Source organism: Rosa rugosa, chromosome 6, assembly GCF_958449725.1.
Source record: "Rosa rugosa chromosome 6, drRosRugo1.1, whole genome shotgun sequence".
In the NCBI taxonomy this organism is placed as follows: Eukaryota; Viridiplantae; Streptophyta; class Magnoliopsida; order Rosales; family Rosaceae; genus Rosa; species Rosa rugosa.
Genome location: NC_084825.1, coordinates 4,966,678 through 4,994,386, shown reverse-complemented (window position 1 = coordinate 4,994,386; position 27,709 = coordinate 4,966,678). Strand labels below are relative to the sequence as shown.

General features: G+C 41.8%; 2 protein-coding genes across 7 annotated transcripts; both read right to left on the bottom strand.

The window, feature by feature from the left end:
* Positions 1-8,481: 8,481 nt before the first annotated feature.
* Positions 8,482-10,114, bottom strand: LOC133717780 (basic leucine zipper 19-like). Of its 6 annotated transcripts, none has more exons than XM_062144513.1 (3): positions 10,021-10,107; positions 9,491-9,562; positions 8,482-9,412 (listed from the first exon to the last, which is right to left on the bottom strand). In XM_062144513.1, the coding sequence occupies exons 2-3, from the start codon at positions 9,498-9,500 to the stop codon at positions 8,730-8,732; spliced, it is 693 nt and encodes a 230-aa protein (XP_062000497.1). In that variant the 5' UTR covers positions 9,501-9,562; positions 10,021-10,107; the 3' UTR covers positions 8,482-8,729. The 6 variants fall into 6 exon arrangements, with proteins under 6 accessions (XP_062000497.1, XP_062000498.1, XP_062000499.1 ...); XM_062144514.1 differs by lacking the exon at positions 10,021-10,107 and adding an exon at positions 9,667-10,014; XM_062144515.1 differs by lacking the exon at positions 10,021-10,107 and adding an exon at positions 9,762-10,014.
* Positions 10,115-10,384: 270 nt separating this feature from the next.
* Positions 10,385-15,606, bottom strand: LOC133713479 (putative disease resistance RPP13-like protein 1). The gene is made up of 2 exons (XM_062139517.1): positions 11,163-15,606; positions 10,385-11,064 (listed from the first exon to the last, which is right to left on the bottom strand). The coding sequence occupies exon 1, from the start codon at positions 15,524-15,526 to the stop codon at positions 11,201-11,203; it is 4,326 nt and encodes a 1,441-aa protein (XP_061995501.1). The 5' UTR covers positions 15,527-15,606; the 3' UTR covers positions 10,385-11,064; positions 11,163-11,200.
* Between the last annotated feature and the right edge of the window lie 12,103 nt (positions 15,607-27,709).

The window sequence follows — 27,709 nt, the reverse complement described above, 5'->3', positions numbered from 1 at the left end:
TGTGCTTCTTCTAGATGCCTGAATTGCTCCTTCCACTTTAGCCGATCTTGAATTTTCTGATCTTCCTCCTCTACTCTGAGAATCATCTCATCCCTTCCTCATAGTTCTTTTGATATATGTATTGGCTTTCTTCGCTACTTCCAAACATTTCTTATATGAATCAAATTATAATTCACCTTCTTTTCTTCTCCTGAACATCAATTTGCATCCTTCTATTGCAATGGCTACCTATATACACATAGGAGCTTGGTTCTGTCATAATGTGTTTCAAAAACCACGAAACCATGGCAGTGACAATGGTTTCGATATCCTTGACCAGAGATTATTGCACTTTCAAATGGGGGTTGTCAAATGGTTAGTTTGTAGCTTCTTATTTCTCATCCAAGTATCACTCCTGGTTGCATGCTTCATTTGCTCATTTTTTTTCTTCTTTTATGAGTTTGATCCCCATTTATATAATCAAATGATAAACAATAATACAATAATGAAGGGCAGCTTTTCTTGATGCAGCAGTAAACCTTCTCCTTCAATGTAGTAATCTTTTGGAAAAGTAAATGCTAGGTTGGCAAAGCATGAAAAATCAGCATCGGGAGTATAGAGAAGACAATCCAATCCCAAAGCTTGCTTTAATTGCCTTACAACTGCAAACCAAACCCTTCCGATTAGTGTCGAAGAAGTGAAACATAAATTAGAAGCTTTACGTCCCTAGCCAAGATTGAAGTTCATATAAATTCTTTGTTATTGATTATATCGAAAACCATAATATAAATCTTATGAAGCAATAGTATTAGTGTCATCTTGTCAGACCCAACACCTCCGAATTGCAAATTTGCATCACTATCTGTCCAATTGGAATATCTCCATCTTGATTTACAAAGACTGATACTTTTTTTCATTAGAATCAATGCATTTTAATACACTGATTGATTTACCTCAATGATTTCACCCAGAATTAAAACCAATCATAATTGAAAAAGACAGAATTCAAAATAGTAAGGATTCGAAAAACAAAGTCTCTTCGCTACAGTCTCTTCGTAAAATATCCTGAAATTCAAAAATCAATTAATTTTTAACACAAATCACAAAAATCCAATCTAAGATGAATTAATTTTGAGAGACGGAATAAGATCAGAGAAATTGCAAAACAGAAAACCTTTTATCAGGTTTAATGAAATAGAGACTCAAGGCTTACCAAGTTTTGATGAAGGTTGATCTTGATGGCGAAGTTAAAACTGTGTAAGAGCTAAAGTTGGTGCAGACAGTATGTTTTGGTTATATACTCATCTATTGCTGTTCGGTATAGGAGGCAGAAGGGAGGAAGACAAAGGAAAAAATAGGTCAGTTGCAGAGCCATAAAAAAAATTCAAATGAGGGCAAAATCATCTTTTTGCTCATGAATGAACAGTGATGAACAGTTAACTCATCTTTTATATATAGAATAATTTATAAAACCTGACTCTTGAAATTTTGAAAGTGGATCGGTGGTGATACGTGCCCTTGCCTATTAGATACTAGTGTCAAGTTTCATGCATTGTTGCCCCAGAATCTGGCTCCCCTAACCAGCAAGGGTTGGCAGGATTGGCAAAAGCAAGGTCTTGCCTTGGTTGGCACCCCCATCCAAGGTTCGAGCCCCAGAGTTGTTAATTTATCCCTTGCTGGTAGGTTGCTGAGTGCCGGGGTCTTGCGGGGCCCATGTGAATGCTGGTGAAACGTGCCAAATTCACGGGTGTCTAAGTCATCTCGAGGCTTGATTGCGGATACCTGCGGGTCCTACCACCTGACCACTTCAGTGTGGTAGTGTGGGCTTTGGGACGTTGCGGGGTCTGTCTACTCCCAATTGTAACCAGTTCGGGGCCCAGATGTTAGTTGGGCTCCTGCCAAGGCCTGCCTCGAGTAATCGGGGCAAACGGTCGATCATAAAGTTCCTGGGCCGGGGGGTCCTGCCTTCCCCCCTCCCAAATACTTCCTGCCAAAAAAAAGAATCTAGCTCCCCTACAGTCAGATAATGTACAGTTTTTATAAATTCTGTTTCTCGGTATACGTACAGGACAAAGATGGATCCCTCTCACTCCCTCCCTCCCGGCATATCATGAAGATTTATATAGATTATGGCAATTTGAAACTGGATCAGCAGTGATATATGTTCACGTCTTATATACACATGTATTAAGTTTCATGCATTGTTTTGTAAGGATAAGAATTATCTGTAGTAAGGACATAGATGGTTTTCAGGATGTTTATAAACCTGATTCTTGTAAATTTAAGAGACAAGTTATGATACTGTGATGTTTATCATACACTGATTTTACATCTATTTGAACAAAAATTACAATTTATGAGTCAAAATTACAATATTGAGAACAAAGTTACTACATTCGTTTACACTATTTACATGTAGTTAAATCAAAATTACAATATTGACAACAAATTTGTTCAAAAATTTGTAACAATGTCGTAGGTGGTGTAATCACCATTAATAGAACTAAAATTACACAAAATAGGACTCAAGTTACCACAATGACAACAAATTTGTTGTCACATTTGTAAATGTGAGTATGACATACTGATATGTACTATAGAACTTTCCTAAATGTAAAAATGGATCGGCGGTGATACATGTCCTTGCCTTGTATATAAATATGAAGTTTCATGCATTGTTGTGCGAGAATTTAGATCTTCTACAGTCAGAACGTCTATAGTTTTCATAAACTTTATAATCTGTGTTTCTTTGAATTTAAAATCCATCGACGATAATACATGTCCGCGCCTTATATATGCAAGTACCTGAGTTTCCTGCAATGTTGCGCAAAATCATCCACGGCTTCCATATATGAGTGTCTTTGTTGCAAGCAAAGTCGGTGGTACGTGCCCATATGTTCCTACTCGGCGCACCATGTCCTTATGTACGTAGATAGAACTGTATATTGTTGCCAATTTGTGAATTCAATTGCAAAAGAAAACGTATGTCATTGAGAGAGACAAAACCTCTCTCTCTCTCTCTCTCTCTCTCTCTCTCTCTCTCTCTCATTACATCATGAAGATTTATGTAAACATGACAATTTTGAAAGTGGATTAGTGGTGATACATGTACATACGTTGTATACACAAGTATCAAATAACAATGCAAAGATAGTGCAAGGATCGTGCTCCTCTATAGTCAAGACGTGTACAGTTTTCATGAAGTTTATAAAATCTGTTTCTTTTCATTTTAGAAGTCGATTGGTGGTGATACATGTCAATGCCTTATATACACAAATATCAAGTTTCATGTATTATTATTATTATTATTATGTAAGCATTGAGTGTAATAATTAATATGGACTTATCAATGTTCATTATGGACCACATGCAACAACTTAGATACCTTATTTGCAGAATACGTAATTAGACAATGCTTTGATTATTCAAGTCTGTAACCTCTTATGTATAATCAGTACATTGTTAATTACTTAATTATAGAGTAATCCTAAATGTACATGAAATAGTTTGACAAAGGCCTACATTAATTAGGACTAAGAATCCTTTATGGGAGGTACCTAGTCCTTGATGCCTATAAAAGTTTTAGATCCATGCTCTATCAATCACCATGCTATTCATAAGCTTTGCCCCATAAAAGTTTGCATACAGGATTGGATAGAGGAGAAGATCTGTCATGACTAATTCAAGTTGGTATACATGATTTATATTTGTTCGTCTTAGTGTTATGCTTATGTTAATCTAAGGGTGCAGCTATTGTCACCCTATCATTTTCTTTATTCACCTTATTTGCTCATTACACCCTACATTTTAATTTCAATTATTAAATTTACTTATCTAACCCATTTATCTTTCCAGGAATATCCTTATATGACATATCTAATTAAAAAAGAAATTTTGTTTAATTAAAAACAATCATTTAATTTATATCAATTAAAAAAACTAAAATATATTAAAATTTCCTGATAAAATCATAATTTGATTTATTTCCATTTTTTTTAATTTTTACATTCAGTTTCAATGTTCGTCTATTTCAATCCATATAAAAAAAATTAGTAAGTTGCCAACTATGAGCAATGAATAAGAGATTTTTTTTTTCATGTTTTAAATTTTTTACTTTTGGTGCTCATAAAGGGTATTGCAAAGATTTTGATGAAGTTAACACTAATGTTTTTGTGAATTGAATAACAAATTAACGATTAGGAGGCAACAAAAAGACAAAAAGAAAATAGTAATAAATTCAAATTTGGGTGGGGAAGATGAAGATTAATGTTATCCGATAAGAAATTAATTAAGTAGTTTTTTTTTTAAATTAATTAATTGGTTATGTATACAGTTTTCCTTACAGATTTAAATTTTAGAAAATTAGTGTACTTATTAGTCATTTTGTATTTGGGTAATACATTCTTTCAATAATTCAAATATTTGTAGGGTGAACAAAGAAAATGATAGGATGACAATAGCCGCACCCTAATCTAATTATGTTTTGTGTTCTTAGATTGAGTACAATCTTATTTTAGTTTTACATTGAGCTCTTCTGCAGTCAAAGTTTATAAACTCTGATCCTTGTAATTTTGAAAATCGATTGGTGGTGGTGATACATGTCCATACCTTACGTATATAAGTAGCAACTTCATGCACTGTCGCGCAAAATCATCTACAGCTTCCATGTATGAGTGTCTTTGTTGCAAGCAAAGTCGGTGGTTGATGTCCATACGTGCCTGCTCGGTGGTACATGTCCATATGTACAACTACAGTATATATTGTTGCCAATTTATGAATGCGATTGCATAACAAGAAGGTACGTCATTCAGGGACAAAACGTAGCAAGAAAATAAAGAACTAGATCGATCGAGTGTAGTATTCTCAAACTTGATCCCAGGGATATGAATTTTTCGTTTCTCTGTGATTCTAGGGCCTAGGCCCACATAGAGAAAGATCAAAACTCCAAAAGAAATCATCTAGGCCCATGGCATAGTTCAAATGGTTATATGTTACACCGCAACGATCTGACTGTGATGCCGACTTTGGTGGCGCAATCAGAACACTACTACGCCGTGCATTGGCTAAATTGGTTGGCTTTATGCCGTTACTAAGTTGCTTCCATTATCTAATAGGACTAGTGGGCTTTGTTCCGGTTTGTGCACCTTATGTACATTGCTTCATCAAGTAATTGCCATGTAGCAAGATAAAACAAAGTGTCATCGGATTTATTTTCCGGTGACGACATCAGGTGAAAGATAATATTATTGTCTTATAGATTCGCGTGAATAATATCGTTCCGATATGTCACCACAGGTCCATAACCGTAAAGTAAATAAAATAGTCAATAAAGTACTCTTGTCAATTGATGCATATATATATATATATATATATATATATATATATATATATATATCTATACTATTATTAAGAGAAGAGGCTTTGTTAGCCAAAATCTAAAATTTTGACATAATTGACCCTAGAAAATTAATAAACTTTGAGAATTAATTAAATCACAAGGATAATTAAGACATTTACAAAATGTATTTTTATTGAAAAAATTAAAAAAAAAGTACCCACAACCCACTTTTCTCTCTCCCCATTTTCTTTTCTCTGCAATAACCAACTCTTTTCTTTTTTATTTTCTGAAGAAAAAAAAAAAAATAACTTGCACATGCAGAGCATGTGTGGAGAAATGCTAGTACTATTATTAAGAGAAGAGAGTTTGTCAGCCAAAACAGAAAAATTTTACCAAAATACCCCTTCAATATTAAAAAACATTTGAATTGAAATATTTGAGAAAGACAAAATGGTCAATTCACAAATAAAAGAAAAACAAAAGAAATTTAACAAAAAAAAAGCAAAAATCAAAAATAAAATATGTGCAGCAATTTTCTCCACATTATGTGGAATAACTTCCCACATAATTACCCACACCCATAGGGTGTGTTTGGAGTCTAGTATATATATATATATATATATATATATATATATATATTATTATTATTATAATATGATATTTAAACATCATGTCTTATGCAGTATCATTAATGGTTAAGACTTGAGGACAATAAAAAGAAGAATTTTGTAATTTCATTTCAGTTCTGTTTGTTCTTGCCACATTAACCGAAGCAACATCTAGATTAGTCTGTAGACTCTACAGCTCTGTTATCCTTTTCAAAAAATCAGCCTAGGAGGAGTTTCAAAATTCAGCCACTCCATTCACTTTTTTATTTTTTGTCATTCCCTTCAATCAATGTCATGAGGGACATTCTAAAATTGCTTATGTACTCTCTCTTTAATGCTTGGTTATATTTCTAGCTATGTTTTTCAGGGTGCTTGAGTGGCAGCTTTGCCTCAACTTTCAACATGACCCGAGTACCTTTAGGATGTGCAGAAACAAATGGATACGATTTCCGTCGTCAGAAATTCTACAGTACATACCTGTTTCATACACACATTTATAGATGTGACAAACGAATGTAGATTTAAGAGTTCACTTAAAACATACAGCAACAGTGGGGCAAGAGATTCCTTAAATGCAAACATAGTCTTAAATGTTGACAGGAAAAATGAAACCAGCATCTCATCTAATTATCAAACTTCAATGAAAATAGGTGACAGACCAATGTTTGTTCTCACTTTCCCTCAGCTAAGTCCCAATATAATGAAACAGGGGTCAATGATGCAATGAACATGGAAGTGGATCCATAGAACCATCTATAATACTTTCATATCCAAAGTTCAGGTTTATCTTCCAGTAGCATGGGGAAATTAAAAATACTTGCTTAACAGGGATTCCATGAGATGGGAGTTCTTTATAAATGCGAATATGTTCAAATAACACCAACTGTATGGGATATGTAATTCAAATCAACTTCATACTTGCAGTGCTCATTAAAAAGGATATAGATTTTCCCTACTACTGTTATCACTGTTGACACCATTGATTGGCCAAGCTAAAACAATGGCATGAGTGCAAGAACAAAATTCTGACATGTTTGCCAACACAAGGCCTTACAGTCCTACATTTCAAAGATGGAAAACTATGACACAGTATTGAGGATGCCCTCTCCAGGGCTCTTTTGCTTCAGCAAGTTCTAGTCAAATGAAGTTCTACTATCAAGAGGACATTGCAGTCTTGGGAAGTAGGAAGGTCTAACCAAGACCTTAAGGGTTCGGACCACTAATAGTTAACAACCTCAAACACATGATCTCCAATGAGAAGTGTTCTCTTCATACGGTTGATACATACTTGGCAATGCAAATCAAATAAATTTCACATTTGCACTGCTTCTAAAGGATTCAAATTTCCCCTGTTATTAAAGTATTACCGGTCATTCAGAGTAATTTAGATGTCACTCTAGAGTTTAGACAGACTAAGTCACAAAGTCACTTTTGTGTGTGTTGGTCATTCAGAGTAATTTAGATGTCACTCTGAGTCTAGACAGACCAAGTCACAAAGTCACTTTTTGTGTGTGTGTGTGTGGGCGCGCGCGCAGAAATCAATCAATGAACATAAATAAGAAGACATCAAGCTTCATCAGACATACATTTTGCATCATTACATCACTTTGTGGAAAATTAGATGCAGCCCTAACAATCAACAGAGCAATAATCTGTTCTTTTCTGTGTGTGTGTGTGTGTGTGGGCGCGCGAGCAGAAATCAATCAATGAACATAAATAAGAAGACATCAAGCTTCATCAGACATACAGTTTGCATCATTACATCACTTTGTGGAAAATTAGATGCAGCCCTAACAATCAACAGAGCAATAATCTGTTCTTTTCTGTGTGTGTGTGTGTGGGCGTGCCCGCATAAATCAATCAATGAACATAAATAAGAAGACATCAAGCTTCATCAGACATACATTTTGCATCATTACATCACTTTGTGGAAAATTAGATGCAGCCCTAACTATCTACAGAGCAATAATCTGTTCTTTTCTCTGTGTGTGCGTGTGTGGGCGTGCCCGCATAAATCAATCAATGAACATAAATAAGAAGACATCAAGCTTCATCAGACATACATTTTGCATCATTACATCACTTTGTGGAAAATTAGATGCAGCCCTAACTATCTACAGAGCAATAATCTGTTCTTTTCTCTGTGTGTGCATGTGTGGGTGTGCCCACATAAATCAATCAATGAACATAAATAAGAAGACATCAAGCTTCATCAGACATACATTTTGCATCATTACATCACTTTGTGGAAAATTAGATGCAGCCCTAACTATCTACAGAGCAATAATCTGTTCTTTTCTGCAGCAACTATCAATCAACTAATTCCAAATCACTCATTCATTTGCGACACTCCATGAATTGAAGAATTTTAAAAAAGAATCCTTTGTTTGACACTGTATCATTTCAGCAAATGATTATCTAACATCAAAGGTGATCATAATATGATCTCATGTCATATGTGATTTGTGATCTTAAAGTTATTGACTAAAAGGAGATTTCATTATCTGACTCTGGTGCCATATAACGAAAAGGAGTTCTCTTGCCAAACGAAAATCATAAAAACAAAACTATACAAGAATTTACAAGGAAACTAAGAGAGAAACTCTTATATGCATGACAGAGTGACTCAAGTTATTGAAAGATGCCAAAATTACAAACAGAAATAAGTTAGGATGCATCACAGTTGTAATCACACCTTTTAAACACCTTTTAACCCCCCTCTGCTACAATCTATGCAGACTAAAAGCTAGTATAAAAATATGTGCTGGTGTATACAAGAAACTTACAATAATTGCCACAGTAAGCTACTTATCTTGGGTTGCTGATGATGCCAAGGTTTCTGCTATGTGCAGATTTTCTACTTCAGCACTTGCCATCCCATTTGGATTTTCTGGGCAATCAATTACTGGGGGCTGGCAATTTCCTCCAAATGACACCATTGTTTTCCCACTCGCATCAGTTCTGCCCTGCAATGATAACCCAACAGCAGGTAGACAGAGGCATGGTAAATCAGTTTGACAACGAAGGCCTGTTTCCCCAACAGTAGATTGCAGTTCACAATCTCCTTCCTTGAAAATAGCACCAGTTTTATAACTCTGTTTTTGGAATGGAAAAGCACCCAACTCACTATCAACTTTTCCTCTAAAGTCCAGCAAAAGGTTTCTAAGCCTTAAAAACTCTGCTTCAAGACTTGCCTTCCCCTGTAGTTTCCTAACAAGTTGCTGGTTCAACACTTGCAATTTCTTGACTTCCTCTTCTAAATAAGCTGTGTGTGCCTTCTTTTTTTCTCTGTACTTCCTAACTGCTTCTCTATTTCCTGAAGGCCTCCTTCTTCTTGGTTTCAATACTGAATGCTCTTTACTCTTAGCACCATCATTTTCCTCCGACGGAAGAACTTGGGTGTGTGTGTGATAGCAAGTGTGTGTATGTGCAGCATCAGGGCCAGGTTGGTTGCATGTGTGAGTGTGAAGGCATGTCCGAAATGTATCTACAGAAGTTGAAGTTTGGAAATTACCAGAGGAATTGGGTTTTGGAAATACATCATGGTCTAAAGTCTCTAACTCACCATCATCCATATTTTCTTTCTTTATTTGAAACAAGAACTATTAGGAGCCAAGCACCACAAGAAAGAGCTCATCTGCAATACCCAATTCTCAATTATTGGCCATCAGGCTCTAGCACTACAATAAAGCTATAAAATTTATGCAAATGATAACAACTTCATGCATAGTTGAATCAAACCTAACAGGTCTTGCTCGAAATTATGAATGCTTCACTAAAGTTAAATACAGTTCATGAATTATCCATAAGCAGAAATAACCCTTAGCTCAACTCACAAGCTAGAGGACAAAATCAATGATGAAGACAAGACTATGGTATTGATCCTTCAACTAGTGGAAACAGAACCCAAGATTCGAGTGGGTCAATATGAGAGAATAGAACATAAAAAGCAGAGTGTTGTGCAGAATCTAAAAAAGAAAGCAAGAAAATGGAACAGATCAGATTATGTTGTAGAAAATTGTGGATATTCTTTGCAGAAGAAAATGGAACAGATCAGATTATGTTGTAGAAATTGTGGATATTCTTTGCAGTTACCCGACTTGTTTTGCTAAGATACACAGAATGAGGGAGATCATTGTCTGCCACCTTCAAGCCAAATGGAGCAATGTCAACCGTACTGACGTCTAGTATTTTATTCCATTCCTTTCAGATAATGTAGACTTGGCATCTTGTGTATTTTGTTTTATTTTATTTTTTCTAGTGGAGTTGGTAATACTAGAAATCCTAATTTTAACAAAGTGGAAATTTGATCCTATTTTTTGGTTCTGCAAATTTGCTTCAGTAATCGTCAAGGAGTATGGTCCAGAGTCCAGACACATGTCCTTGATGTGAAAAAACTGAAAATAAAGATAACTAATTCAAGATGTGCAATCACAAAAAAGAATGTAAACTTCTTCCCTAGACAGGCATAACTTTTTTTCCTCAATTTATTTTGGCAAAATCATACCAAATGTAGAAGGAAGTCTGTCATCATGTACTATCTGCGCTGCACTATTCCACAGCTACAATCAGAGTACAGGTAATCAGACATATATCAGCAATCTCAGTTTTTCATACTTCTCTTTGCTAAAAAATTGGCCCCCAAAATGTATGTCCAATATCATACTTGAGCCATCAAAAAATAAAAAACTTGAGCAATCATTTCTGGCTCAACAAAAAATATACTTCACAATCAATCATAAAATTCAACATGAATCAACAGCTGTGTTTGAGTCTCCATGAGAAAGCAGAAGTTTGATTTCAAAAGTAGACGGCTTGCACAGGAAATTCAGCATGCTAGGAAGCAGCACTTGAATTCCAAATTCTGAGATTTGAATAGGTGCATCCCCTGCAATGAGTTGAGGGTATTGATCAATGCTTGCTACTGGAAGCAGAGTCTTCATGAGATTGCAATGTCCGACAACGTTGCCATATGTTTGGTAGAGTAGGAATTTAGGAGTGTTCGATAGTGATAAACAGTGAATGGACTAGGTGCTGTAACAAATATAAACCTGTAGATACTTTACACTCCAGCTATAGATTCTGGTACAGAATGGGATCTAGCAAGTACTTCTGGATTGATCATGAAAGATGTAGTAACTGCATAGAAAGGTAAAGGTTCTATGGTTAGGGACAAAAGATGTACAAATGATGCTTTAAAATGAATCCTATTTTGTTAAAAGAATGAGAAAGCTAACCTGACACAACTTCTCTGTTTCTAATGATCTTCATGCCATTAGCGTGAACTCACGAAGGGGATGTTTTTGATCTTGGACCAATCTTCTCCTTTGTCCTTTTCACATCGAGGTTCTAGAAGTAAACAATTCCGAATTGTCAAGGTAGAAATTGTCGCTGGTAGCCCCGTCTCTGGCAAAGATTGGAGCTTATCACACTCCCTGATACTCAGGTTTTCAAGTGAGGTGAGATTCTCAAGCACCTCCGATATGGATTCAAGATCTGGGAATCTTTGAATGCTTAAAGAGGTTAAACTGTGAGGAAGAGGATAATCTTTTGAAAAGGACTTCAGGCCAGGAAATCCACCAATGGTGAAAACATCTAGAGAGGGTAGTTTGTGAAGTCTCCACTGATGTATGGGATTAAGCTTTTCACAATCAGTAACTGTAAGTAGTCTTAAGCTGCTGGGCAGACCCTGCTTTGGCAAGGACAGGAGACTAGGACAGCCAGAAATCTCCAACTTCTGAAGACATTTGAGTTTATGAAAGAATTTAGGTAGAGACTTGAGATTCTCACATTCGGAAATTGTGACAAACTTTATGTTGGGTGGCAATCCACCCTCTGGAAAGTCCTGAAGAAGGGGGCAGCTCTTTACTTCCAAGGTCTCAAGATTCGTGAGGTTAAGAAGGCTCAATGGCAATGTCTGGAAGTTAGAGCAATCACTAATCTCAAGACGCTCCAGGCCTGTTGGTAACTCACCATTTGGAAAGGACATGAGAGAGGAACAGTTGTCTATCTCCAAGTACTTTAGAGTCATATTGTCTTTGTGCATCAAACCCTCAGGCAGTGATCCCAGAATTTTGCAATAGTAAAATTTCATATGTGTTAGAGTTGATGGCAAGTTTCCTTCTTCAAGAACTGACACAAGAGAAGGACATTTATGAACTTCTAAATACTCGAGAAAATTGTTATTGCAGAGAAGCTCCTGAGGAAGGGTCTTCAGAGCACCACATTCACGGATTACAAGACGCTTCAGTTTGTCAGGCAACCCCACATCTGGAAATGCTTCAATCTTTGAACACCATTCAATCTGCAGCTCTGCAAGACACTCAAGGTTGTGAAGTTTACCAGGCAGCTTCACCAGGCTAGGACAATGTTTCAAATCCAAATATTTAAGTACAGGTGGGAGCTCATCAGGCAAAGCAACAAACTTAGGACAATGGGATATTGTCAAGCGTTGAAGGGATACAAGGTGTGCTAGTCCAACTCCGTCATCTGCCAAATATTCAAGGTCAGGAAAGCTTGTAAGACTCAATTTTTCAAGTTTTGCAGACTGTTGGATAAAGCCTTCAGGTAGATGCTTCACATCTGGAATATGAGTTAGGTGCAAAGAGGTCAGGGAGCTAAATTCCATCTTGGATCCAAGTAATTCAGCATTTGAATCGATCAGGTACAATGTACTAAGTTCCACCATCCTTGGAAGTGCGGCCAATTTTTCACAACCATCTATGTCAAGCATTTTCAACAAAGGGAGGGAAAAAGGAAGGTTTTCAAGCTCACTGCAACCAACAAGAACAAGCAGTTGCAGGCTAGGGAATTCTACAGGTTCCAAATTCAGGCTAGGGAATTCTACAGGTTCCAAATTCCCAAGTGCAGGATTCTGTGAGAAGGTAGTTATTGCTCCGCAGTTCTTGATGAGCAGCTTTTCTAGAGAAGCAAATCCACGTGTAAACTTTGTTAACTTGGGACATCTAAATATGGAAAGCTCCCGAAGGCTGGGAAATCCTTTAATCTTTTCATCTTCTGAAGATGACCATTTCTCCCATTCTTTCATGTCCTCAAATTTCAAAGTCTCTAAAGAGGGGAAAAAAATTGTGGAACCATCATCATCCCCAAAAAAATCCATTCCTACACGCTGTATTCCATGCATTGCTTCAATTATGAGATCTTTAAGAAAAGGTAGTTGGCCAAGGGGTGGTAAAGATGTGCATTTTATGCAACCATAGAGATGCAAGTACGCCATGTTAGTGAACAAAGGATTCCCCATCCAATATGGAAATTCTGTACCTCCATAATACTTAATGGTGAGTTTCTTCAGGTTTTCATGAGGCTGCAGTGCATCAAGTACCTCTGTCTCGATCTCTTCATTTCGCGAACCATCAGTACTGCTGCTCCATTCCAAAACTAAATCATCAAGGTGCTTCTTAACCTCTAATCTGGCCTCAATTGCATCCCTAACACTGCTGACATCATGCAAACAAAAAATAGAAACTGAGCCTCGAAGATGTGACAAGTCCTTCAATTCTGCAATCCCTTTTCCCAAGGCTTTCCCCACAATAAAATCTGACAGTATTTGAAGGTTAACCAATCTTCCCATTCCCAAAGGCATACTTTTCAGCCTAGTTCCCTGAATATTGAGATGCCGTAAATTCCTTAGGTTTCCTATGTCTGCAGGCAGCATGGTAAGCGATCGACATCTGAATAAAATTAATGTCTGCAGATTGTATAGACTGCTTGTTGGCTCAGGTAGCTCTTCTATTTGACAATAAGAAAGATTGAGGTATCGCAGATGCTTCAAGTTGCCAATTGAATCTGGCAACTTTTCTATGAGATAACCACTAAAGGATAGCACCCGCAGGAGTCTTAATTTTGGCATCATATCACAAGGAACCTTGTCAGATAAGCCACTCACATTGAATCCTTGCAACGGGTCTAGTGGTAGAAAGGTTCGTAAACAATCCACCTCACTGAATGCCTCAAATTTCTGAAATACATCTTCAGATCCACGGGTATATGACAAGTGCCGAGCCTTTGTAGACTTTTTATGGTTCTCTGAATTTTCCTCCAACCTAACAAATGTTTTGCCAGAAACAGATTGTGCAAGATCATGTATGAGGTCATGCATTACCAGTCGTGACTTGTCACTGGTGTGTTGGAAGAAGGACCTTGATAAAAAATCTGAAACATATCTTCCAGCTACATCTTCGATCCGTTGATTTCCTTCTGGCTCTGGCACAAAACCCTCTGCCATCCATAACAAGATTAACATCTCTCTCTCATATTCATAGTCCTTAGGAAACATCGAGCAATAAGCAAAGCAGCGCTTCAAATGCCCAGGGAGGTGATGGTAGCTTAATCTTAGAGCTGGAAGAATAGTGTTGTCTGCCAGTTTCCAAAGTTTGCTATTCAAGATATCATTCCAGTAATTCTCATCTAGTTCCGGTTCAGCACGCAGGAGACCTCCTAGTGCCTTTGCAGCCAAAGGCAACCCTTTACACTTGTATGCTATTTTCTTGCCAATCACTTTCAACTTTGGATAGGCATCTAAATTCCTGTTCTGAAACACAATTTGTTCGAATAATAACCAACAATCACTGTCCGAAAGCCCCTCCAAACAGTAAGTAGGAACAGTCCGCATAAGTGATGCAACTGTTTTGTTTCGTGTCGTGATTATGATTTTACTCCCTGGTGCACCAACTGTGAAGGGGACTCTTAACTTATCCCAGCTTTCATACTTCTCGTTCCAGACATCATCCAGAACAAAAAGAAATTTCTTGTTCTTCAACCGTATTTTCAGTTGTTCTTGAAGTAACTCCAAATTGTTTGTGCTACAACTTGATTTAGTCGCAGACTCAACAAGTGTTTTTGTTATCCTCTGCACATCAAATACATCAGAGACACAAGCCCAGGCTCTCAAATCAAAATGGCTACTCACATTAGCATCATTATACACAAGCTGAGCAAGTGTAGTCTTCCCAATACCTCCCATGCCTACAATTGGGATTATAGAAACCCCATCATCATTTCCACCCAAATTCAGCAAAGTAATTATCTCCTCCTTATCAGATTCTCTACCATAAACATGAGATTCATCACCCAACATTGGAGTCGTGGGCAATCTGTCAAAACCTGATTCTATACCGCCAGAATCTTCTCTCAAACGAAGAATATCTTTCTGCTTTGCAATCTCTTCCAATACATCTATAATCTTTATCATTTTCGACTCTATACGTTCTCTAAAAGGATTAAGAGTATTAGCAATGTCTTTGATCTTAAAGTCTATCCCTTCTTTGATCTTAGAATTCCATACCTCATGTTTGCTGTTTTGTGATTCCAGAGCATCATTGGCGATGTCATCCAATATGTCCTCGGCATCATAAGCTGCAACTCTGACGTCCTCGAGCCAAGCTTTGACATTTGAGTCCCGGACTTGCTTCTCCTCAGCATGATTGAGAACTGCATGAATGACAAGCAGGTTTCTCTTGAGCTTTTCTCGCAGGGAATCATCAATTTTCCATTTGAGGAAGAAATCTATGACATCTTGAGTGGCCAACTTGTTAAGGAGGATGCTTACAGAAGCAGATTCAAGTGCTCGAACAATAGGCATAACTGAAGTCTTGGTTTATGATTCTGAGGAAATAAGGAGAAAGAGAGAGGAGGATCAGATGATATGCTAAAGACAGAAATGGAGAAAGCCAGGCAAATGTTTCAACTTTCAACAAGTGGTTCTTATGTATTAATTCAACTTGTGCGACAATTCTTCCATACACGGCATACAATTTCAGAGACACGTGGCCCAATCTGATCCGTCTAATATGTGGGCTCAGAGTGAAGTCATATAATCCATTGATTAAAGCTTACTTTTTTTAACAGTCAAATTTGACCGTGAAGGGAAAAAAATAAGGAGTCAATCGGTAAAAAAATTTAGATGATGTTTAAGTAAATATCTATTTTGTGTTTGGCCCAAACTCTAGGTTACTTGACCTAGTGGTAATAGGGTTTAGAAGGATCTAGATATTCCTATTCAATGTATGATTACATTTTCTTGTATGGTTCGGATTCTATACCTTGTAATCCTCTATATAAAGAGGCCCCTATTATCAATGAGAATACACATAAATTTTCTCTTAATTTCTGATTCCCTAAAACACGTTATCAGCACGAAACCCTAACCCTGAAAACCCTAATTTTGTAACCCTCAAAATCTTGCAACCACCGCCCCACATATCGAAGCCCTAGTCCCAAGGAGCCCGGAACCGGCGGCGGAACCACCGAAACTGGCCGGAAAACCCCTGAACCGGCCGTTGAAAAATCTGAACCGACCCCTGCCTTGTGCTTGCCCTGACCCTTCCTTGTGCCTGCCCTGACCTTTCCTTGTGCCTGCCCCTGCACATCTGCCAAGCAGCTGCCGAGATCTGCCGAGTCCTGTGCCTGCATCTGTCGACATCTGCTGACAGCCCCTGCGAGCCTCTGCACACACCTGCCGAGAGCCTGCGCGACACCTGTCGACATCTGCCAAGTAGTTGCCGCGCGCCTGCCGACCCCTGCCGAGATCTGCCGACAGCTTGTGCACTAGCCCCGCAAGCCCCCTGCAGCAGACCTACACAAGCCCTGCAGCAGCCCCGCAAGCCTCCGCAATTTCCCTACACCGCCCTGCCTAGCTCCAGCCACTAATTTCCGGCCACTTTTCGGCGACCTCCGGTGACCCTTTTTCCGGCCATCTACAGTAACTTTTCCGGTCAAAATTTCCGGCCACTTTTCAAGGTAAATTTTTCTAAAAGTTCCCGTTTTTGAAGTTTTTTTTTCATTCTTTTCTTCTTTTCTCGGGGACTTGCAACCTCCATTCTTCTACCCCCCTTTCTTCTTCATAGGGAAGACCAAATAGCCGAACTGTGGGGGTTCGTGCTCACTCCAAGCTTGGAGCTTGTAGAGTCCTCCAAACTTAGAGTTTGTTGAGATAAAACGATCGACCACATACATCATTGTTTCGATCTAATCCAACCCCTCTCGGAAATTCCCAATTTCTTGGAAGCGACTACGCTTTGAAATTCCCAATTTCTTGGAAGTGACTACGCTTAAATTTTTTTATTGTTTTCGTGGTAGCCTATTTTGCTCCTAAACTAACCCTACTTTCTTGTTGTTTTTCAGGATGAGTAACCTGAACAAGTTGAGCTTCGCTCCACTAGAGACAACAGGCGCAGGATACCACAAGTGGGTCCTTGACGTGTGCCAGCATCTTAAGGCTGATGGGATCCTGAGTACGATCCAAGAGCCAAGTCAGGACGTGCTTACCCCTCAACAAGCTGCTGCTTTTGAAGCAAATAGTGCTATGAGAGAGGCGAATGAAGCTGAAGTCATCATTCTCATGACAAGGCACATGAATGGCGCGCTCCAGAATGAGTACCTCAATGAGGAAGACCCAAGAAAACTGTGGGTAGAACTCGAGCAGCGTTTTGGCAACGTCCGTGACTTCCTGCTTCCAGACTTAGAAGTGAGATGACATAGCCTTCGCTTCTGTGATTTCAAGTCTGTACTTGACTACAATTCGGAAGCACTTCGTATCAAGTCTTTGGTGGAATTCTGTGGACATAAAATCACTGATACGATGTTGATCGAGAAGACTCTCTCTACCTTCCCCGTCTCTGCATTGATGGTAGCCAAGAACTATTAGATTGATGTCAATGCTAGACGCATCACAAGATTTCATGAGCTCATTGGTGCCATGAACGTGGCTGAAAAGCACGATAACATACTTGTGAAGAACTATAACTCTAGACCCGTGGGAGCCAAGTCAATTCCGGAGTCTAATTATAGTCGCGCCCCTAAGAGAGGTCGCAAGGAGCGAAACCCTAAGGATAGGGATAATTTTCGCACTAAAGAGGAAGGAAACCGCCAAGATAGGCGTGCACGGAATCGTGGTGGTAAACGTGTGAAGAGAGAGAGAGGTCAAGCCTCCGGTTGTGGTGGTGACGCCACCAAAGGAAAGAAACCGTCCCCAAAACGCTTCTAAAGCACCTCGATCAAGGGAACCTGACCATAAAGATGCTTGTCTTAGATGTGGACTACTTGGACATTGGGCAAAGGCGTGTAAAGCATCCCAGAATATTGCAAACGCATACAAGATGTATCGTGAAGCAAGGGAGGAAAATTACATGAAACAAGAAGATCAAGATGGCGATCTAGATCTAAGGGTGGAAGACTTCAAGGATCAAGACCCAGAAACTGGCGATTTTGATTAAGTCTTTTTATTTTCCAAGAGATGTAGGCAATTGCCATATTATTTTTGTAGTAGATGCCAATTGTTAATGTCTAAAAGTTCGGCGGTAGCTGAACCTTTGTTAACGTTGATCCGGTGAACGGATCGATACTTGTGATATACTCAAAGTTTCCGCTACCTATCAAGTAAAATACAAAGGGCGTCAGAGGGAGACCGCGCCGGGCGGTCTTCAATTCTCCGATGCCTATGTTAGTCAATTTATTTATGTTGACAAAGTAACAGTAGGTAAGTATTGAATGCGTAATTAATGAGGAGAGAAGAGAGAACCTTTTATAGGTGAGGAGGAGGCTGATCTCCTCCTTGTTTTCGATGTGGGACTGATGTGCTTCAGTTCCCAGTTTTAGAAGCTTCTGATGCTATCTTGGCGCGGCACGTGGCGGCGCGTTGGCGGCGATCTGGAGGTGATCCGACGCTGCGGTTGCAGCCCGTCTGGCGGTGTGTCTGCATGTCATTCCTTTGGTTGGAATTAGTACCTTTGGTGGTACAATGAGCGTGGCCCATTATAGCTAATTATGCTTGCAAATGTACATGTATGTACAAGTCTCCAGTCAAGGAGGGCAATCTTGGTTGGGGAGTTGCTCGGCGGTTTGAAGCGTTTTCTTCCGCTAGACTTGCAAGAGCATAATTAGCGTCAGTGCGTTGTCAACCATGGATTTAGTGAGCAAACGCTTTATACCCTTTCGGGTGGGCCCCTGCTAGGCCCCCCAGGGAGTTCCCCACTCCCCGGCTAAGATAGACCTCCGGATGGTCGGCAAATTGTTTGTTGAGGGGGAGTTGCACAGAGCAGAGGGTGTTGGGTAGCCAACCCAATCTTAGTACCCGATTGACGGGGGTCAACGCGCCTGATCAGGGCCGTCGTGGACTGTTGACAAGTCCCCGTGTCCCGTAGGGACGGTCTGACCATAACGTCGCGTGGCGGTCGTTGTCAGAGTGAGGCGTGGCCTCGGGATCCGCCGCTGGCGGATGTCCCCCCGCTGAGTGTAGCAGGAAGCAGCGTCCAGTAGACGTGCTTAGCGGTATGTTATTGAGCGGTATTGCTCTGAACAATCATACGCTGTTTGCAAGATGACCAAGAGGTTCCGCTTGAGGTTTTGTAGCGGAAGGTTCCCCGCTGGACAGATGGTAAGGGTGAAGCTCCGCTGGCAGAGATGCAGTCAACGGAGACTTCATCACTTGGAAGATGATAAGAGAGAAGTTCCGCTGGCGGGGTTTCGCTCAGCGGAGGCTTCGTCACTTGGAAGATGACAAGGGAGCAGTTCCGCTGGCGGGGTTTAGCTCAGCGGAGGCTCCGTCACTTGGAAGATGACAAGGGAGAAGTTCCGCTGGCGGGATTTCGCTTAGCGGAGGCTTCGTCACTTGGAAGATGACGAGAAGTTCCGCTGGCGGGGTTTCGGTCAGCGGAGGCTTCGTCACTTGGAAGATGACAAGGGAGCAGTTCCGCTGGCGGGGTTTAGCTCAGCGGAGGCTCCGTCACTTGGAAGATGACAAGGGAGAAGTTCCGCTGGCGGGATTTCGCTCAGCGGAGGCTTCGTCACTTGGAAGATGACGAGAAGTTCCGCTGGCGGGGTTTCGCTCAGCGAAGGCTTCGTCACTTGGGAAATGACAAGGGAGAAGTTCCGCTGGCGGGGTTTCGCTCAGCGGAGGCTCCGTCACTTGGAAGATGACAAGGGAGAAGTTCCGCTGGCGGGGTTTCGCTCAGCGGAGGCTTCGTCACTTGGGAAATGACAAGGGAGAAGTTCCGCTGGCGGGGTTTCGCTCAGCGGAGGCTTCGTCACTTGGAAGATGACAAGGGAGAAGTTCCGCTGGCAGGATTTCGCTCAGCGGAGGCTTCGTCACTTGGAAGATGACGAGAAGTTCCGCTGGCGGGGTTTCGCTCAGCAGAGGCTTCGTCACTTGGGAAATGACAAGGGAGAAGTTCCGCTGGCGGGGTTTCGCTCAGCGGAGGCTTCGTCACTTGGAAGATGACAAGGGAGAAGTTCCGCTGGCGGGGTTTCGCTCAGCGGAGGCTTCGTCACTTGGGAAATGACAAGGGAGAAGTTCCGCTGGCGGGGTTTCGCTCAGCGGAGGCTTCGTACGGTTGGTGAATTCATCCCAAGTGGTTACTTCCACTAGACGCTTCGTCTGATGGTTGGCAAATTGTTTGTTGAGGGGGAGGTTGACAACTTCCTGGAGACGATGTACGCCGAGCGTCTGGCGGCCCAGAAGACCCTGGTGAACCCCGAGACCCTGGCGGTAAGCCAGTCCGAGGTTCCTGTGGTGCTGCCAATGCCGTAACACTCCCATCTAGGTGCCGACGGCCTGCCCGTCGTTCAAGCTGGGGTTCCCTTGGCAGGCGGCAAAAAGGGGGCCGCAACAGCGGCTGCCGAAAAGGAAAGGGTACCCGCCAACAGGCGTGGTTCCCAGAAAGAAAGGCCAGTGCAGCCGGCAGGGATTGTCACCGCGCCAAGGGAGGAGCCGCCGGCGAGGGTGACGAGGGTCGCTGGCGGGAACACAAGGCGCTTGAGAAGAAGCGCCGGCAGATAGACTCCCCCGACGAGGAAGAGGGGGAGGATGTGGAGACTATCGGGGTCCGGCAGCAGAAGAAGGCCCGTTAAGCCCAGTCGAAAGCTGCTGTGGTGGAAGGGGAGGCGCCCGCCGCCAGTGACTTGGACTCCTTTGCCGCCTACACGGAGTTTATGACGGATGGTGAGCGGGAGTTCCTCTTCCATCTGTGCGAAAGGCTAGGGTTTGGCGGCCTAGCGGGGATCTCGCGCCCGACAGCGATTGACCAATCGCCCTACAGCTCGGCGTTTGGTCAGATATCAACTGGGCTGCACGACATGTTTGAGGCGGCGAAGAAGCAGCCTCTGGTCGAAGGGGAGCTCAGGGAGGAGATTCAAAGCCTCCAGAGGGAGCTGGCGGAGGCGAGGGAGAAGCTGGCGGAGATAGAAAGGCGGCTAGTCAAGGCGGAATGTGACTTCGCCGACGCCCGCGGTAAGTTCACCGTGGCCATCGAGCGGGACTTGGAGAGGAATGAACGCGTCTCTCCAAGTTGGAGCAGGACATCGCCCTGCTGCAGGAGCGGATAGCTGCTAAGGACAAGAAACTCATTATCGTGCAGCGGGAGTCCGCCGCCAGGGTGACGGAGCTGAAGCGGCTGGAAGGCCAGGTTGCCCGCCTGAGGGCTGAAGGGGATACTGCCGCGGCCGCCGCTGTTGAAGCATTCAAGCAGTCGGCGGAGTATGCGAAGGCGATGACCGAGTCAGCGAAGGCTGGGGCCCTAGCGAACATAGACATGTTGAAGCGGAAGGGCGCCATCGACTTCGCCCAAGCGTCACAGCCCGATGCGCCGCCGGCCAAGAGTGCCCCGCCGGAGAAAGATGTCGTGCCTGCCCCAGCGAGAGGCGCCCGCTCAGGCAGTGGAGAAAGTGGTGTACATCCGACGGAAGGGTCCCAGCAGACTCCCAATCCCACCCCGTCGGAGGTGTCGCGTGCTGGATTCCTGGCGGCGCACACCCGGGCGGACGGCACTATAGAGACCCCAAGTCCGACAGCCCGAGGGTCCGATCAAATGAGTCGAGCGATCGTGCCGCCGCATGCTGAAGCAGAAGATGCCGAGGGCAACCCCTGAAGCCAGCTGGAACCGCATTATATTTTTTTTTTTTTTTGTAGCCGCTGAGGCATAAGAACTTGTGATTAATGCTTTGAAATGAAATGAAGTTTTGAATTCGTGTTTGTTATGATGTGTTTGTACCGCTAGTACTTTGACATATATTTTTCTTTTGTCAATCAATGAAACATTAAAGGAATTAAGATTGGTCCAAGTGCACCACGAAGCGGACGAGGTCCGCTGACGATTGCTGGCGTTGCTAGTTGCCCTCAGTGCTAGACTTGGTAACAATGGTTTGAATAATTCCTCGTTTCATTGATAGCTGAGTGATCAGCGTGTACAAAAGTGGGGTGGTACCCGTTGGGTAGTTTCCCTTAGCTAAATATTGAACAAAAATTTAGCTAAGTCAAGATGCTCCTGGGTAGCGGTCTGACTATTTGTAGTAATACCGAAGGTGTTCGGTATTCCAAGGGTGGGTCAACGTGACGCCATCCTTGCCCATTAAGTAGAAGGTGCCTGGGCTAACGACTTCCACAATTTTGTACGGACCTTCCCAAGTTGGGCGGAGTTTTGTTGGTGGTGGAATGACTTCCTTCATTACCCAGTCTCCCAATTGGAGGTTCCGGGCTCTGACTCTGGCGTTGTAGAAACGCGATACCAGCCGTTTGTTTTACAAGTTGTGCAAGTGGGCCTTGTGTCTTTTTTCCTCAAGGAGGTCCCTGTCCTGGTTGACGCCGTCGCTGTTGGTCTCTGGGCAGTAGCCTTCGACCCTGTTTGGACCCAAAATGAGCATTTTGGCCTGACAAGGCACGTCTTGGAGAAATTGAGCCAATGTCAGTGGCTCAAGCTATATATTGTCGACAAGTTCGAAATATATATATATTTAGAGGCTATATAAAGCCTACTATGGAAGCATGAAAAGTCAACTATAGCACATTTTCCTACTTCGGTTAGGAGAAACCGAGCTAAACAAGGAAGGAGGGGTGGCAGACTAACCAAATGAACTCGAAATGTGCTGAAACTCTGCAGATCCATTCTAGACAGCCCAAGAATCATTTCTTATGAAGAGTGCCAAAGCTCGTTCGGAGTGGAAAACCTTCAAACAAACAGTCCAATTTTCTGCAGAAGCAAAACTTGGAAACTGGACCTGTAAGAGGTCCAGCAGCATTTCCGGCCCAACCACATGGAAATAAATTCTGAAATTTTACCACAATAATCTACATTCATGGTGGATCATTTCATATGAAGAAATCAAAGGTTGAATCTGAGTTCTTAGTGGAGATAAAAATTGAGGGATAAGGGAGCAGAAAATGACTTAAACCTAACATTCCATTAGTGTTTAAGTGCTTGAACCTAACAATTCCATAAACTCATAAGTGCTCCATAAACTCATAAGTGCTCCATTATGATTTGTTTAAATGCCAAATAGTGTTGCTTGGTAGCCTATAAATAGAGGCTACAACATAGAACAAAAGACTCATTCATACATCAAAACATCTCTAAGATGATCTAAGTTCTCTCTAGAGCAACCTCTCTAAGAGCAACTCCTCTCTTTCTCCTTCTCTTATCGGTGATCACACTCTAAGTCCTAGTCTCCTTTGGAGCCGACTATTAGTGCCACCAAACCCTCTGTCAACGTACTTCGGTCCTAGTCTCCTTGGGAGCCGATTGTAGTACCACGACCAAAAACACCACAAAAGACTGATTCATACATCAAAACATCTCTAAGATGATCTAAGTTCTCTCTAGAGCAACCTCTCTAAGAGCAACTCCTTTCTTTCTCCTTCTCTTATCGGTGATCACACTCTAAGTCCTAGTCTCCTTTGGAGCCGACTATTAGTGCCACCAAACCCTCTGTCAACGTACTTCGGTCCTAGTCTCCTTGGGAGCCGATTGTAGTACCACGACCAAAAACACCACAAAAGACTGATTCATACATCAAAACATCTCTAAGATGATCTAAGTTCTCTCTAGAGCAACCTCTCTAAGAGCAACTCCTCTCTTTCTCCTTCTCTTATCGGTGATCACACTCTAAGTCCTAGTCTCCTTTGGAGCCGACTATTAGTGTCACCAAACCCTCTGTCAACGTACTTCGGTCCTAGTCTCCTTGGGAGCCGATTGTAGTACCACGACCAAAAACACCACAAAAGACTCATTCATACATCAAAACATCTCTAAGATGATCTAAGTTCTCTCTAGAGCAAACCTCTCTAAGAGCAACTCCTCTCTTTCTCCTTCTCTTATCGGTGATCACACTCTAAGTCCTAGTCTCCTTTGGAGCCGACTATTAGTGCCACCAAACCCTCTGTCAACGTACTTCGGTCCTAGTCTCCTTGGGAGCCGATTGTAGTACCACGACCAAAAAACACCACAAATGACCAATTCAAACATTCACTCATTCATACATCAAAACATCTCTAAGATGATCTAAGTTCTCTCTAGAGCAAACCTCTCTAAGAGCAACTCCTTTCCTTCTCTTTCTCTTATAGGTGATCACACTCTAAGTCCTACTCTCCTCAGGAGCCGACTATCAGTGCCACCAAACCCTCTGTCAAAATGCTTCGGTCCTAGTCTCCTCGGGAGCCGACTGTAGTACCGCGACCACAACGGTTACGGAACCAGCCAAGCAAGGGTAACGCCCTAGCAAACCAGCGAAGCTAAAGTCACGCTTTAGCAAGTTCTCCCCACTTCCCGGTGATTTTCGCTCTGCTTGATCTACGACGTCGAGTATCGATTGTGTGAACAAGAAGAAACTCAACAAAAGTCCTCACCACGAGGCATAAAGAACCCGCGACGAGGTTGGTGCTCTCCTCGTCTACAATCGCTTGATAGAAGTCAGGTCAAGGGACACCCCCAACGACCGCACCCAAACGGTGCTGGCACGCCCGCGCAAGAAAAGAGACTGTTGACCAGCTCAAGAAAAACTGGAGCCAAACATTTTGGCACGCCCGGTGGGATAACATCAGAAGAGTCTTTTCTCTTGAAGCACATTCAACCACCGGGCTTCAAAACAAACATTTTGGCACGCCCAGTGGGACTACATCAGAAGTTTTTCTCTTGAAGCACATTCAACCACCGGGCTTCAAAACAAACATTTTGGCACACCCGGTGGGACTACACCAGAGTCTTTTTATGTTCACCATCATTGGGATGCCAGAGGAAATTCTTTACCAAAAGAAATTCCTGAAGTCATGGCGACGATAGAAGGCTATGTGCCCATTCCCATTCCAGAGAATGCGAGCATAGAAGAGCGGCTTGATATCCTTCAAAAGAATTCTACCGCATACCATGAGAATCTGAGTAAAGCCCTCGCGGAGGACCGTCGACGGCTCGATGAGTTCACGATTCCAGAACCTGCTCGCGAAGAGGTCATTTCTGAGACTAACTTGCCTATAGGTGGCAATCAACGTAAGGGTCTCACTGTTGAGTCACAGCCTTACACAGAGGTTGTGCATGGAGAAGACGGTCCACAAGAATGTTTTCCTGACAATGAAATTGTCTCTGAACATATAGCTGATTTCTCCACTGATCAAGCCAAATATGTGGCTACTGATCAGGTGCATGGGGGGCAAGATATGACCCATGATCATCCATTTGATCAAAAGAAGCAAGTTCATGATCATTTCAATTGTGACTCTGCTACTGGACGTCATGGGGAAGGTGATCAAAATCAGGACCAACTTAATTATCAATTAAGTTGTGGCCTACAGAAGCCAATCTGTGGCTTTATTAATCAATTCAACTTGAATTTCTTCATATATTCTTCAAGGCCAAGCGGTGGCTTTGATATATGTGGAGGACACATCTACAACCCGCGTTGCATGAATGGCCAGAACAATTATTTTAGTGGCCAAGTTGTCCTTCGCAACTGTAAATTTGAGTATCATCAATACAAGTTAACTCTTGTTTACAATTATCCAGCAAGTGAAGCTCTTGACGTGGAGAATTCAGACCAGCAAGTGGTCGTCTATAATGGCCAATCTGTGGCTAATCCTGAAGACACCATGTTTTATGACATGGTAGTTGGCGACAAAGCCGATCTTGGAACATCTTCATCTCCTCAATTGCAATTGAAGATCATGCTTCACCAACCAACAAGGATACTTGGGGGGCAAGATTACTCCTCCTACGAGCCAAATTGCTTCCAATTCTTCGACGCGAAGTATCTTTGTTCTTTTCCTACAAGCTCTCACAGGAGGGATTTTTACCCTACAAATTTTGATACATCGGAGCTTGGAGTGAAGCATAGATGGCCTCCCCCGTGGTCTTCTAGAAGTTAGCCAAACAAGCTGCTGCTATCTCCTTTCTTTGTTTTTTAATTTCTTGTCAATTTTCAGTTTTTTACTTTTATTTTTGTCATTTATCAAAAAAAAAAAAAACAAAAAAAAAAAAACAAAAAAACAAAAAAACAAAAAAAACAAAAAAAACAAAAACAAAAAAAAAATAGAAAAAGAAAAATACAAAAAGAGTTTCAAATTTGTGTGTCGCGGAGGATGCAAAAGTTGTGTTCTTGCCTAAACAGTGGCTTGAACTTTCTGATATACTTAGAGGGCATTGGTTTTGGCCTGGGCACATATACAAGAGGCATTTAATATGCCTAATATGGAATCAGTCAAGTAATTTCAGTCAAGCCAATAAAAGTGGCTTTTGGAGCAACAACATTATAAGAGCAGTGCTGATTCAAGACCTCTTCAGTCAAGACGAAGACCTTTGACTTCGAGGTCTGGGGGGCAATGTTTGGACCCAAAATGAGCATTTTGGCCTGACAAGGCACGTTTTGGAGAAATTGAGCCAATGTCAGTGGCTCAAGCTATATATTGTCGACAAGTTCGAAATATATATATATTTAGAGGCTATATAAAGCCTACTATGGAAGCATGAAAAGTCAACTATAGCACATTTTCCTACTTCGGTTAGGAGAAACCGAGCTAAACAAGGAAGGAGGGGTGGCAGACTAACCAAATGAACTCGAAATGTGCTGAAACTCTGCAGATCCATTCTAGACAGCCCAAGAATCATTTCTTATGAAGAGTGCCAAAGCTCGTTCGGAGTGGAAAACCTTCAAACAAACAGTCCAATTTTCTGCAGAAGCAAAACTTGGAAACTGGACCTGTAAGAGGTCCAGCAGCATTTCCGGCCCAACCACATGGAAATAAATTCTGAAATTTTACCACAATAATCTAAATTCATGGTGGATCATTTCATATGAAGAAATCAAAGGTTGAATCTGAGTTCTTAGTGGAGATAAAAATTGAGGGATAAGGGAGCAGAAAATGACTTAAACCTAACATTCCATTAGTGTTTAAGTGCTTGAACCTAACAATTCCATAAACTCATAAGTGCTCCATAAACTCATAAGTGCTCCATTATGATTTGTTTAAATGCCAAATAGTGTTGCTTGGTAGCCTATAAATAGAGGCTACAACATAGAACAATTCACTCATTCATACATCAAAACATCTCTAAGATGATCTAAGTTCTCTCTAGAGCAAATCTCTCTAAGAGCAACTCCTTTCCTTCTCTTTCTCTTATAGGTGATCACACTCTAAGTCCTAGTCTCCTCAAGAGCTGACTATTAGTGCCACCAAACCCTCTGTCAACGTACTTCGGTCCTAGTCTCCTCAGGAGCCGATTGTAGTACCGCGACCACAACGGTTACGGAACTAGCCAAGCAAGGGTAACGCCCTCGCAACCCAGCGAAGCTAAAGTCACGCTTTAGCAAGTTCTTCCCACTTCCCGGTGATTTTCGCTCTGCTCGATCTACGACGTCGAGTATCGATTTGGTGACGCAGAAGATTAGCAAAAGTCCTCACCACGAGGCATAAAGAATTCCACGACGAGGTTGGTGCTCTCCTCGTCCACAGTCGTTTGAAAGAAGTCAGGTCAAGGGACACCCCCGACGACCGCACCCGAACGGTGCTGGC